Source organism: Ipomoea triloba, chromosome 7 (genome assembly GCF_003576645.1).
Source record: "Ipomoea triloba cultivar NCNSP0323 chromosome 7, ASM357664v1".
Classification (NCBI taxonomy): Eukaryota; Viridiplantae; Streptophyta; class Magnoliopsida; order Solanales; family Convolvulaceae; genus Ipomoea; species Ipomoea triloba.
The window spans coordinates 24,040,348-24,054,910 of record NC_044922.1 but is presented as its reverse complement, the minus strand read 5'-3'; the positions used below and the strand labels follow the sequence as shown (position 1 = coordinate 24,054,910).

At 32.4% G+C, this 14,563-nt stretch overlaps 1 protein-coding gene across 1 annotated transcript; it reads left to right on the top strand.

Moving 5' to 3' along the window:
• Positions 1 to 8,783: 8,783 nt before the first annotated feature.
• Positions 8,784 to 9,326, top strand: LOC116024372 (zinc finger protein JAGGED-like). Its single transcript, XM_031265265.1, has one exon. The coding sequence runs from the start codon at positions 8,784 to 8,786 to the stop codon at positions 9,324 to 9,326; it is 543 nt and encodes a 180-aa protein (XP_031121125.1).
• Positions 9,327 to 14,563: the final 5,237 nt, after the last annotated feature.

The window sequence follows — 14,563 nt, the reverse complement described above, 5'->3', positions numbered from 1 at the left end:
ATATATATATATATATATATATATATATATATATATATATATATATATATATATATATATATATACATACATACATACTAACCCTGAATCGGTCCCCAAAAAAAGAGCATGGGCTTCATCAGCCCTGGGCCAGTCTTAGTCCAAACTTGAACTGGCTTATAGAGGGCCTGGTTGAAGTCCTATTAAAAAAAATAGCCTGGAGCCCAACTCAAAACCGCACAGGCCCAAGACCGGACACGACCCAAGTCCCTAACTAGCCCAGGCCCTGGTCTAGGCTTGGGCAAAATCTAGCATAAAACTTTATAAATTATAACACGTTATAATATTTATACGTTATCAAATAATATTACAACTCTTATAAAAAATTTAATAGTACAAGTTCAAATGTTATTGAAGTCTTACAAATTTTTAATTCTGTAAAAAATCATATTAAGTTTTTACTTTGAGATTAATGGTTAAAATATTATTTTAAACAAAAATATAAAAATTATAAATATTGTATATAAAACTAAATAAAAAAATTCTAAACTTAGTCCTAGATCGACCTACAAGAGGCCCGGGTCAAGGCCCGGGACCGTCCTAAGTCATGTGACATGTGTGTGTGAGAGAGAGGGGAGAGATGACTGATGAATCGACCAGCTTCATATTAGAAGACTTAGCTTGAAATATCGCCAGGTCGCATAGCCCTCGTGATGTAGCTAAAATAGTCAAGATTTCGCACTCTGACTTGGGTCATGCACTCACGGACCGCCTTGCATATGCCATATCTTATTCTCCTTTCAATAATGTTGTTCACACTCGAGCCTCTCTCTCTCTCTCTGGCAGACCAAACTATTTCACATGCATCTATAAAATAAAATGAAACCGTTCTATTTTTTAGCGTTTAATTAGATTTTAAGGTGCTATTTTTCTTTTTGGTGTTACCTAAGATATTCACTATATAACACAATAACTAATTTTCTCACTGAATTGTAGTCATATTTGAAATGGGACGATTAATCTGAAAGTTATTGTACTGTTATTGTTATTATTATTATACATAATAAGTGATACTAGTTTTGTTGGACTAATCTTAAGACCACAGGACCCTGCTTGTAGGGCCATTGCAGAGGTAAATCGTGAGTCTTGTAATAAGCCCACTAGTCAGACTCGGCCCTAATCTTCATGCGCCCACAAGGGATCATATCCATACATTCCATCATCTAAGCCTTCTTCTCATTCATGTTTCCAGTAGGATTCGAACCTCCATGTTTCCAGTAGGATTCGAACCTCCACAATACCGCCTTCAGTTGTGTCATCAAGTCAGACGACGAATCACTACAGCGGGGCAAGACATTGTTATTATTTAATGATCACTCTATATATGTTTCTTTTCAAGTGTTTAATTAGTCTCTAATAACACATACGTGTGCTAGTATAACTTGTATTTATCCCATTATTACAGACTTTTAAATTTGGTGATTTATGAATTTAATATCTAGATTACATACACTAACAAACAATTATTTTTAAGTATGGTTCTAGTTTGAATATTGTGGATGAAATAATACCCGTTAAAAGAACTCTTCAACATATGATTTTGCAGTATCTCAATTTAATAATATATATATATATATATATATATTGAATACTACTAACTCTATTACAATGTAGTATCTGTTCATAACTACTTTCTCAACCTATTGAAACACAAGAGTCAGTATTGAAGGGTTTGATGCCACTGGACCACAAAGTCCTTGGCAATAAAATTTATATATATAAAAAAATCGTTGGATTTTTTTTAGTACAAAATCATTGGATTTTGATTTAAGTAAATGTGACATGGCAAAAACTTGTGTGAGACCGTCCCACCGTGAGACAGGTCGAGTCGGGTCGAGTTAATATGAAAATGTAATACTTATACACACAAAATGTCATACTTATATGCGTAATACTAATTAGGAATAAAATTTTTGTTACTTACAAGGTAAATTTAATACTTTTAAGGAAAAATACAATACTTTTACATTTCGATTTAAAAGTATTACATTTTCCCTCAAAAGTATTATATTTTCCTTATAAGTAAGGGGAACTTGTCAACATTATTTATTATGAAAAATATAATACTTTTTCTTGTAACAAAAATTGTATTCCTGATTAGTATTATATTTGAGCATATAAGTATGATATTTGCACATATAAGTATGGCATTTGTATGTTGCTTCGACCTGACCCGATCCATCTCACGAATAAGGATAGATGGTCTCACACCCATGTGACATATATACTGCAAAATATATAGCGTGATTGATGTTGATTTATTGACTTTATGAAGGAGACCAGGAGAATTGGAGTGGTTCGAAAAAATTATCTTAGACAATAATCATGAATGGATCGGAACTGTTATGGTTGGTGTGTTTTGCATGGTTTTTTTTTCTCTACAAAAGGTTGAATCCCCAAACTCAAGGGTCCCTACGTCCAGACCCAACAAAACATATGAGAGAATGTAAATTATGATGACTCAGTTAAACACAGAGGCTAGACATTTATTTATGCACATAAAGAGTTCCTTCACTTTAAAATGTTACTCTCACATTGTCGCTGATGAGACTCAATCCAGTTTTTTAGTCACTACAAATGGTTTTGCATATTGGTTCTTTTCTTGGACGGGGTGGGAGAAATGATTTAATTAATATGATGCATGTAATGATTAGGGTTTTAAATCGTTGACGAAGTCTATTGTGGAATTCTATATCCAAAATGGAGATTGAAAGACCCCACAAATAAAAGAGGATGGTGATTTTTTGTTTCTTTTCTTTTTAATTGAAAGAATTGGAAATTGCCCAAAACCTTGTAGAAAAAAATGACGGTTAAATTGTTTCTTTTTAATTGAAGGATGTGTACAACCGCAAATTATATTGTGGATCAGATCATAGTTACAATTGTGTTGAACTGATACTGCAATTGTGTTAAATTGATACTGCAGTTGTGTTGAAAGGAAATTACAGTTGCACGAAACAGAGGTTATTTTGTAATATGATACATTATAGTGCTCATATTTTCACCCTCATATTTACTATCACCATTTCGCCCTACTCTTACATAACTTCGCCACTATACTTAAGAGTGATATGATACATTATAGTTGACACTCTTAAATTTTATTGTCTAAACTAGTTTTTCACGTGCGTATTGCGCGAATGAAATAATGCTCAATGTTAATTTTTGAATAAGTATTTTAAAGTATATCAATGCAAGATTATATAGGAGATATTCATGCATATATAATTGAATGTTGATTTTTTTTTTTAAATCAGTAATTCAAACTTTATGAATTCAAGATAATATATGAGAGATTGATTATAATTGTTACTAAAATAAATGTTTGTAATTTTGTAAAAAGTTAATCTAAATACTTAGTCTAAAAATGATAGTATAAATAAATACTACTTTTCCATTTGAATTTCTCCAATTCTTTTGAATTTTCTTTTGGGTAGCATTGTCATTGTCTTTATCTTTAGTACTTATTTTTTTGTTTTAATTTATTTATTGGTATTTGGTAATGTGCCATGTGCAATTGAGTTATTGTAGGAAGTTGTGGATTTGTCTCGTTGTGTTTGTATATATGACTGAGATCTTAGTTGTACTATGAACTATTGATCTTGCAAGCGCCTATTGATATTTAGCAGTGTAGTTTTTCCCCTACATGTTTCATGTGTTGTGAGATGTTGGTCGTACATTATCATGTGAAAGTATTGACCAAAATATTAATATTTATTATATTTGAAGGTTAATGAGTAGTACATTTTGTTTTACTTTCATAGCTTGTTTACTTGATAGCAATAACAATAACTTTGCAGGTACTCTGAATGTTGATGTTGCAAATGTCCAGTTTCATCAACAGTTTCTACATCCATTTTGCACATGTTTATTTTGAAGTTCATAGTTTTAGAATTAGTATGAATGAGTGTAGTACTTGATTTTGTGCGTGTGTATGTTTTTTTTTTTGGTAATTTTTTTTTTTGTCGATTTGATACTAATTTTGGAGTACTCTGCTGCCTTTTTCATCACAATGCATGCAATTAAATAGTTCGCCACTTTGTGCATAAACATTTTTAAACAGTGGTTACATCCTATAGGCAAAAACTTGTGTGAGACCGTCTCACAAACAAGGATCCGTGAGACGGTCTCACCCAAGTGTGACCCCATCCTATATACCAATTATTTTTGTTGTCAAGATTGAGTTTTGTCTTTAATCCAAGCAGGTTGATCGTAGAAAATGAAATGAATTGTAAATTTATATTAGTTCTAATATATTTAAAGAATGAACAATAAGTATTTTACATACAAGATTAATGAATGCTGCAACAGTAGCTATTTTTGAAATTTCTTCATTTTCTGAATTTGAAATATTAATAGTGCAATGTTGTAGTCTCAGCATCTTTTAAATGCATCAATTCAAGTGTGTCACAATGTTCTATTGCCCTACATTGACATTTTTAATAATGAGTTTCAAATCAATTTATTGGGTTATTTGAATGTCTTCTTTGTTAAGAAATTCTCCATAAATAGTTAATATGATTGAATTGGTTTCACACTGGTTTTTTTTTTTTTTTTTTTAAGTTTTCCATGTTATTGACATAATACTTGGTAAATAAATATATAACATTATTTTGTAGTATAACTTTGATATTTAATTACAAGATAGTGTAAAAAGAAAACAATGAATAATGTAGTGAATATAATTAATTAATAAATTTGAAGGTAAGGAATCTTTGCATAGTAGAAAATATAAACAATATAACTAATGAAATTATATCACTTTTTAAATTTTTATCATAATAATTTTTTTTAATAAAGGCATTGTAGACATCGAATTATAAATTTAAGTGCGTATACTATTTATAGTGTGTATACTATTTTATATATAAGTGCGTATACTATTTATAGTGTTACTTTTTTTTTTTTTTGGTGTAGCCAGAGTTTCTACCATCGGACACAGTGACTAATCACCTCTCTGGACTATAGACACCTCTATTGGGTGAGACAATTGGCTTGGAGATATAAGGCTGCTCCATACCCAATGCCTATTTATAGTGTTACTGAGCTAGCTTTTGCATGCACACTTACATTTCATGAATATTAGTGTAGTTATTGGTAAAGTTGGCTTGACAAATTTGTTGATAAACCTCTAGCTATTGTCTTATAGACTTGTACTTATATAAATAAAAATATAACTTTTATTATTTTAACTTGCACAAAAGAACAATAGAGTAGTAGAGTTGGAGATGGCCATTTGTCACGCTTAATTAATGTATGTTGAGTTGTTGACAAAGTCCTTGAATGACTCCATTAGGTTCTACACTTGTATATAATATAATAACCGTGAGGAAAATGAAACGACAATATTATATTAATGTTTAAATATGGTAAGAAACAAAATAGAAACTAACCTTGCTTTGCATGGTATGAAAATATAAATATATAATGAAATAGATGGAGAATTTTTTGTAGCGTGATTAGCGGTAATTAATAATATAATTAAATTAGCTAAACTCGGAGGTACAACGTAATTACGTAACCACACCTGATAGTAACTATATATATATATTTTTTAATACTAGATAGTAACTATATAATTTAACTAAGAAATTTAAACACTTCCAAACTAACCCCTTTCATTGAATATAATAAACTTATACCGCCGGTCCTTGCAATTGGGTAAAATGCAAAGTGAAGGGTTGATTTCGTGTCCCACGTTATTTTTAAAAATTTCTCCTTTTTATATGCAAATACTTCTTTAACAAGTTTGAAATATTATACCCCAGGGACATTGGGCCAAAGACTTTGTGGTCAATCGGGACGAGTCCACCATAAACTGAAAATAATAATATAAAATTGACCAAAAAAAACTAATAAATAATAAAGGATAAATACCCTGGACCTAGGAATTGACCCCTGTTTCTGTCGCAATGTGGATCTATCAAACCCGGACCGCTCTACTGGAGAAGTATTCGTGTCTTGCTGTGATGTCCTAAACGGCGAAGTCTGGTATTTTATACTGTAGGCAGACTCTGATCTCCTCTACCAACGACGTGTGTGGTTCTATCTCCGCGCACACCGTACCCCCTCCACCCACGTGGCATGCCTATACACCTCACCCCCATGCGCCACTCATGGTTGCACCCCTTCCACACCCCCTAGCCGCCATTTTGCTACACCCTTCAATCGTCACCCAGTTTCACCCCAACCGTCACTCAGTTGCACCCCTCAGCCGCCATTTTGCTACACCCGTCAACCGTCACCCAACTGCACCCCCAACCGTCACTCAGCTGCACCCCTCAGCCGCCATTTTGCTACACCCTTCAACCGTCGCCCAGCTGCACCCCCAATTAACCGTCACTCAGCTGCACCCTTCAGCCGCCATTTTACTATACCCCACCCACACGCGTGCATGCATACACGATACAACCCCCACGCATGTATGTGTTGCATGACCGTCCACGTTAGCCGCCACCACGCCACGGGCAGCAGATGGCCCACCTCATTCTACCCATACCCCATGGGCCTGGCACACTCTCATGTCCATCCGGCATAATTGTGACTCTTTTAAATGGGAGGTCACAAATTCAAGGATATTGACTCTTTGTGCTTCAATATGTTACGAAAATATGTATAGAGAGATACTACAAATCACATGCATGCTGCCATTATCCGAGTATAGTGTTGGAGCTTTGTGTCTGTTTTAAACCACCTATAGTGTCCTTTTATTTCATATTTTTGTGGCATCCGGTTCTTATTACCCATGTCTTGTTGTTTTGTAAAATCATTACACTACTACAAAACAAAACAAAAAAAAAAAAAACACCATTCGCGTTTATAGTAGCATGCAAACGATAGGCACATTTACTACTACAGACACATGACTCAAACTTAAAAATACTTAATTTTACGCAACTACAAACACATAATTTTTTTCAAAAGAAAAATTTGACAATATATAGGCGTATGTAGCAAGCTAGTACAAATGCCTAAAGTCTAATACAGAAATTGTATATTATGGACTAGGGTCCACTGCACCTTGCAATGTATACCATATTCGAAAAAACAACGCGGTTTCATAATTCACAAAATTGGTGCCTTTAGTAGCACCCTTTAGTTTTGGCACAATTAAAAACAATGTTGGTATTCTTGGTACTGAAGGTACATACTATGTTAATTGCATGTTTTTATAAAATCAATACCTTAATTCCATAATAAAAACTTGCGGATTTTCAATCAAATATCTCTCTTAAAACGATATAATTAATGATCATGATTACATGTAAAACACTCAAATATTGAACTTTTAGCTTTAATGTTTATTTACTTATAGTGTTCACATATTATGAATTTAGAACAAGGCTAGAATCTACTGTTAAGTGCATATACATAATATATTAATTACAAGTACATATATAATCTGTTAAATATATGTTTATAAAATCAAGACCTTAAGTTCATAATAAAAACTTGCTAATTTTCAATGAAATATCTCTTAAAATTATACCATAATCATGCTTAAATGTTAAAATACTTAATTTATGAAGATTTAACTTTAAATTTATTTACCTAACTTTCATATATTATGAACTTAAAACAATGTTAGAATTACTTGACCTGATATATTTATTGTTAACAGATTATGTGTACTTATAGATGTAAGTTTATATATATATATATATATATATATATATATATATATATATATATATAGCTACAATTACCATATTATGTATTTATTGGTGAATGTTGACCAAATATATGGAAGAAAAGGGGAAAAAATCATGCTAATTTAAATAAAACGAAGTCGTTTTGGACCAAGGTCTACAATACAGTATTGTGAATCGTAGTCCACAATATAATTTTTACTAATATGGTGTAATATATATATATATAAAATAAAAATAATAAAATTATAGATACATTTTCCTTAATGATTGGATAAAAATCTAAATACATGCTTCAGTATAAAATATTACGGCGTAATATCCAACCACTCAAAGAATTCGATCATTAAGGAAACACAATGAATAGCTATCGCAATAAAAAGGCAACCACTCAATGAATTCGATCTATCTATTTTCCCATATATTATTTTATTTATAACTTTTTCCATAAATCAAACACACGCTAATAATAAAAGATCTTGTTACACAATCCTAATTTTACATCTCACAAATTAACCTTGGACAAAATTCTAGACATTAGTAAAGTTAAAATAAAATTAAAAAAAAATTAGTGCTTAAGATTTCACTACATCATGGAATGATTGGTAAAATTAGGGTAATTAATATTTTTCAATAATAATTAAATAACTTTCATGCGTGCTCTCGGGCACATAATTATTTTTGACACAAAAAATAATCCCACCATTTACATGTCTTTATTTTCAAGGATATATGTGTGTACATGGTAAACTCCGTCTGATAACTCTAACGTGCAAAATAATCTTATCATTACTGAATCAACAACTTAACTAACTTGACTCGGATTATCTCTACGCATCATTTTGCAAAAAGGGTTTACAAGTTGGTTCCATAATTTAGAAAATATTGCTGCGGTAGTGCGGTGCGACTTTGACGTGCAATTTTGAGTAGGGGCAGGGGTGTTATTAATTTATTTTTTTTTTTGAAATTTATTATTTTTTAAAACACACTTTGAATAGAGCCCCATAGAATCCCTAAATTAAACCCTATATATGTGTGGCCAAGCCCATTATTTGATCTCCTTATTACCATATAACCATATACACTAATTTCTCCATGAATAACTCGCCTGCCCATCATCGACAACAACAAGCAGTTGACTGGCCGGCGGCAGAGGTACAACACAACAACAACAACAACGTTGACCCAGTACTTGTCTTAGGCCGATCCTACGACTGCGTGTTCTGCAAGCGAGGCTTCAACACGGCCCAAGCTCTGGGCGGTCACATGAACATTCATCGGAAGAACAAGGACAGGCCCGCCGCCAGACATAGTGGGAACCACACTTTTTCCGACAAGATTAACAGTACAGACATTGTTAGAGGTGGCGATCAAAAAAACAGCTCCCCCGGATCCTCAACCTGCCCTGCGCCATCACCTCTTAGAGGTAATCCCTCTCCATCCGCAGTTTTAACTAATTATAACGATGACCCACAACGATACTGTCGTGATTTCTTCGGAGATGACGATGATGTGGGTTGGTTGAAACTCGGGAGGGCGGCGCATGTACGACGAGACATACAAGAGAGGGGTCAACTCCAAAATTATCCACATGAGGCGAACTTGGATCTGGAGCTTCGACTTGGATCACATGATTGATTCTTAATTAATTGTATTAAATCAAAAAATCAAAATTCTCTCACACACACTGTAATTAATTAGCACTACATAATTCCTCTTTTATTTATTTTGTTTTATTTAATGATGATGGTAACTTGTAACCAAAATATGTAGAGGAACTAGTGTATATAGATAGGTACACACATACAGTATGAGTGGAAAGGTAGATCAGAATATAGTCGAAAGGAAATATATGTTGTGCTTTATTCCAACACCCACCAGCTAGGCAACGAACTGGTAATGTTTTCAGTTTAATTTTCCTATAATATATATTAGCAAATTTCATCATTAATTAGGGTTTGGTTTTACTTGTATTAATAAGTACTAATACTGATATGGTCCTACTTTATATAATAAGAGTTTCTGTAAATGCAATACTTTTCTCCCTTGTTTAGAGGCCGGATTGTTTAGAATATAAATTGAATGCTATTGAGTACGTACCTCGCATATAAGGAATATGAGTACAGTCGGGCTCGTGGTATAGGAGTATTTTTGCATATGTATATGTTTAGATATACCTATAAATAGCTCCAAATTGCTCTGCCCGAAAATTGTGAATTAAAAAGCAAAGTAGAAAAAATTTTCGAATCTGCCCGAAAGTTGCTCCAAATTCACCTAAGAACTACATGCAAATAGCTCGGGACCGAATCGATCCCCAAGTATTGGATCAAATGGAAGGAGATTTGGGATCAAACTGATCCTACCACGTACGCGTAGAAAAAATCTCAATTCCTTCTTCGAAATGTCTACCTAAACCTTGTCCCCCCTCTTCCATCCTCCTTATAAATCTCCCCTCCTTCACGTTGTTACCCACAACTACTTCACTCTTCAATTGATATCTGCACTGCTAGTGTGCTATGAAATCATTTTAAAGCTACTATATATATATATATATATATATATACACCTACCAAATTAATTTAGCTCACACTTTGTGTCTTTCACCTTTCACTATCAATCTCAATCAAACCTATATATAGTCCCTTTCTAAACATAATTTGTAGTCAAGATTGCTATGGCTAGTGGTGCCGGTTCTCCCTATGGCGCATGCAAATTCCTTCGCTGGAGGTGCATTCCTGATTGTGTGTGTCCCTTTCACGATTTCAATTATTTAATAGTTTATTATAGGGGTGGGCAATTCGGTTCAATTTATCCGATCCGAACATGTAATACAAAATCGAACGGTTCAAGATTCTTGTAAACCGAACCGAACCAAACGGTTTAGTAAAAACCGAACCGAACTTTTTTGTTAGGTTTTAATAATAATAATAATAATAATAATAATAATAACAACAACAACAACAACAACAATAAAAAATAATACTCACTTTGTCCCATTTTACCTGTCCTATTTACTATTCATTGGTCAAACCAACTCTTCCTTCTTTGTTTATTTTCTTTAGTAATTTTTTATTATTTTTAAATTTAATTTTTTGTGTTTAATAGTACTTTTAATTTTTTGTGTTTAATAGTACTTTTAATGTAGTTTCTAAATATATAAATTTTATATATTAATGCTAAACTTAATAATATGAAAAATTGGATTAAAAATTACTTTAGTCAAGCCTCGTTAAACGAACCAGACAACCATTTTGGGACGGATGTAGTAGTAAAGAAGTAAATCTAAGTCCCTTGATGTCTGCTCCGTTGTTTAATTCCTATTCTCACGGGTAACTCTCTTAAATTTTTTTATTTAATTTCTTTATACCTTGTTCTCTACTTTGCGCTTTTGTTATTTGCTGCAATTGTTCTTTACCTCACAATTAGTACATAGTAGTATGTTTGGACTTTGAATTGCTATTTTGTCATATAATGTTTAGATTTGGATATGGATAATGTGATAGGATGTTCGGAAAATTAGGAAATGCTGAAATTTGGGGACCTAAACAGAACTGAATACCGAACTGAATTAAATCCAAATCGAAACCGAACTGTTTCAAACCGAACTGAACTCTAATGTTAAACCGAATGGTTTAAAATTTTTAAAATCGAAAAAACCGAAACCAAAACCGAAACCGAAATCGGAAAAAACCGAACCGAAGCCCGAAACACCCACCCCTAGTTTATTATTTTGTAAGAAATCCTGAATAGTTCTACTATTCAATTGAAAAATACAAGCCCTAATTTATAGAAACAAGAAGAGTGATTATAGGGAAGAGAATCTTATAATCAGGGAAAGTAAATAAAAGGATAACTAAACTAGGAAAGAATAAAATCAATATCACTAATTACAGATCCTAAAATATATGCATATCAATCTAATATTTTCATATATCAATTCTAATATTTCCACATATGTATTTATTTCAACGTTTGGAATTTGAAAATTAAAATATTCAATCGAAAGTCTCAACTTTCTAATACTAATTTTTTTTCATTGTTTTAGTATTAAAAAAAAAAAGAATTATAGAATATGGAACAAAAAAAATTGAAAATATAAAAGGAAAGTTGGAAAAAAATTCCAAATATGCCCGGAAGTTGCACAAAAATTGCCCGAGAACTACCCGCAAGTAGCTTGGGACAATATCAACCCTATCACTTATAGGATCAGGTGTAATTCTCCTTTAAAGTGGTTCTAAAATCCTTTAAAGGAGATTCGGGATCAAACCGACCTTCCCACCTGTAGGACCAATCTCAATTCTTTCTTCAAAATGTGGACATAAACCTCCCATGTCCCCCCTCTTCCGACATTCCTACCCACAACAACTTCACTTTTCACGGCTAGTGTGCTATGAAATCGTTTTAAAACTACTATATATACACCTACCAAATTAATTTCTCACTTTATCCCTTTCACTTTCACTATCTATCTCGCTCAAACTTATATATAGTCCCATTCTAAACATAATTTGCAATCAAGATTGCAATGGCTAATGGTGCCGGTTCTCCTTATGGCGCATGCAATTTCCTTCGCCAGAAGTGCGTTTCCGATTGTGTGTACGTGGAACAAAAAGAAAATTGAAAATATAAAAGGAAAGTTGAAAAAAAAAAATTCAAATCTGCACGGAAGTTGCTCGAAAATTGTCCAAGAACTGCCCGCTAGTAGCTTGGTCCAAATCAATCCTGTCACTTATAGGATCAGATGTAATCTCTCTTTAAAGTGGTTCTAAAATCTTTTAAAAGAGATTGGGATCAAACTGGCCCTCCCACAGAAATGACCAATCTCAATTCATTCTTCGAAATGCCTACCTAAACCTCCCCCCTTCCCACATTGCTACCCACAATTTCTGCCATCCACAAGGTGTTCGGGTCTAGCAACGTCTCAAAATTGTTGCTGCAGCTCCCCGTCCACCAGCGCTTCGCCACCGTCTTTTCTATCGCTTACGAAGCTCAAGCAAGAATGGAAGACCCCATTCATGGCTGCGTCTCCCACATCATTGCTCTGCAACAACAGCTACCATGGCGCCGTTGATCAGATCATTTGTTCCCACCCAAACAAGAAAGTTTAAATTTTTTTACAGGTGTTGAACCTGCGAGCGGAAGTGATGGAAGCGAGAGTTTCTAGGCCGGCCTGTTCCGATCTTGATGGATCGATTGTTGTATTTTAATAATCTAGTTTTTATTTTCCATCTTTGTAATAGTTTAAGTTAATCCTTTTAATTTTAATAATCTAGTTTAATTTCAACATTGCATCTTTTTTTAATTTCTAATTATATATTTTTTTTCATTTCAAATATGCGGGATATTCCAAACAAATTAATTGTAAAATTAGAAAGAAAATATCATATGTGATGAGGCAACATCAATATAATAACAATTACAATAATTGTATCATTTCAAATAAATAATCAAACATATATAATTTACATCTAGTATTCGGAAAGTCAAACTCCAACTAAGGCAAAAATTAGTGTGAGACCATCTCACGGGTCTTAATACGTAAGATGGGTCGGGTAAACATAATTTGGGTCATAATTAGTATAATGAGTTGGTCTTTAGTTGGGTTTATGCCCCAAATTATGTTGACCTAACTCGTATCTCACACAAGAGTTTGACCCATTTACTAATCAATTTTCTATAAACCACTAATACTATCATCTACTTATAACAAATCATGGAAACAAGTATTAGCTATCTACTATGCTAATTGCCAAACACACCAAAAATCATGAGTTTAACTACCCATTATTTTTTGGGTTTACCCAAAGGTATCCCTCCGGCCGACAGCCAGAGGACTAACCCTCGTCCCAACGGTCAGCACACTAAGTGGTAGGGGACTGGCCAAATGGTTTGCTCCATTCACATGGGTGGGAATCAAACTCTCAACCTCATGCTTAAGGGACAAGGTGCTGAACCACCAAATGTTTTTAATCAAAAATAAAATATATATATAGATTAATGATAATATGAAAAGTATATATTTCTTTGAGAAAATTAAATAAAAATAATAATTGCATTATATAAAATCATTCTATATAATTTTTTTAGAATTACATGAACAATATAATATTATAAATGTTGTAATATATTTGTGTCATATACATAACAACGTAGAGTCAAAACTCCTCTTTTAGAAAACTTTGCAAATTGTCTTTAAATTAAAGATAAAGAGATTTTTAGTAAAGAACTTATTAGCCCAATTTGTTTCTGTGTAAACCCGTGATAGTTTTTGATAAATACTTGTTTGGCATAGTTTATTGCAGCTAATAACTTAGAAATGAAAATGTTACCCAGCAAGAGCGGATTTAGAAATTTTCTCCAGTGAGGGCAAAAAATAAAAACATGAAATGATTTAAATAAATTTTATATAATCTCTATTAATATGATATTCATAAATACTTTTTATTTTATTTAGATAAACTTTAAATATTTTTGGAATAATTTAAATACGATGACGTACATTTGAAACATCTAGATTACATTGACTAGATAGTTAATAAAAAGTAACTTTTCTTTTAAAATATTTTCATAATTGAATTGCAAAACATATTTTGTATCAACTAATTCATAACTTTAAATAATTTGTATCACATGTAACACATTATAAATTTCACAATTAATATACAATTAGAATTATGAATAAATCTCATAAATTACAATTTTAATTTTAATGAGAAGATGAAATTAAAATATAAACATATATTTAAGGTCTATTAGAGCAACCTCACTAGTTTTAAATTTTTGTGGATTTTTTTGCAGGCCAGGTAGGAGTGAGAAGAGGAAAAAAAGGAAAGAAAAAAAAGGGAAACAATAAATTCTGACAGAAAAAAAAAAAA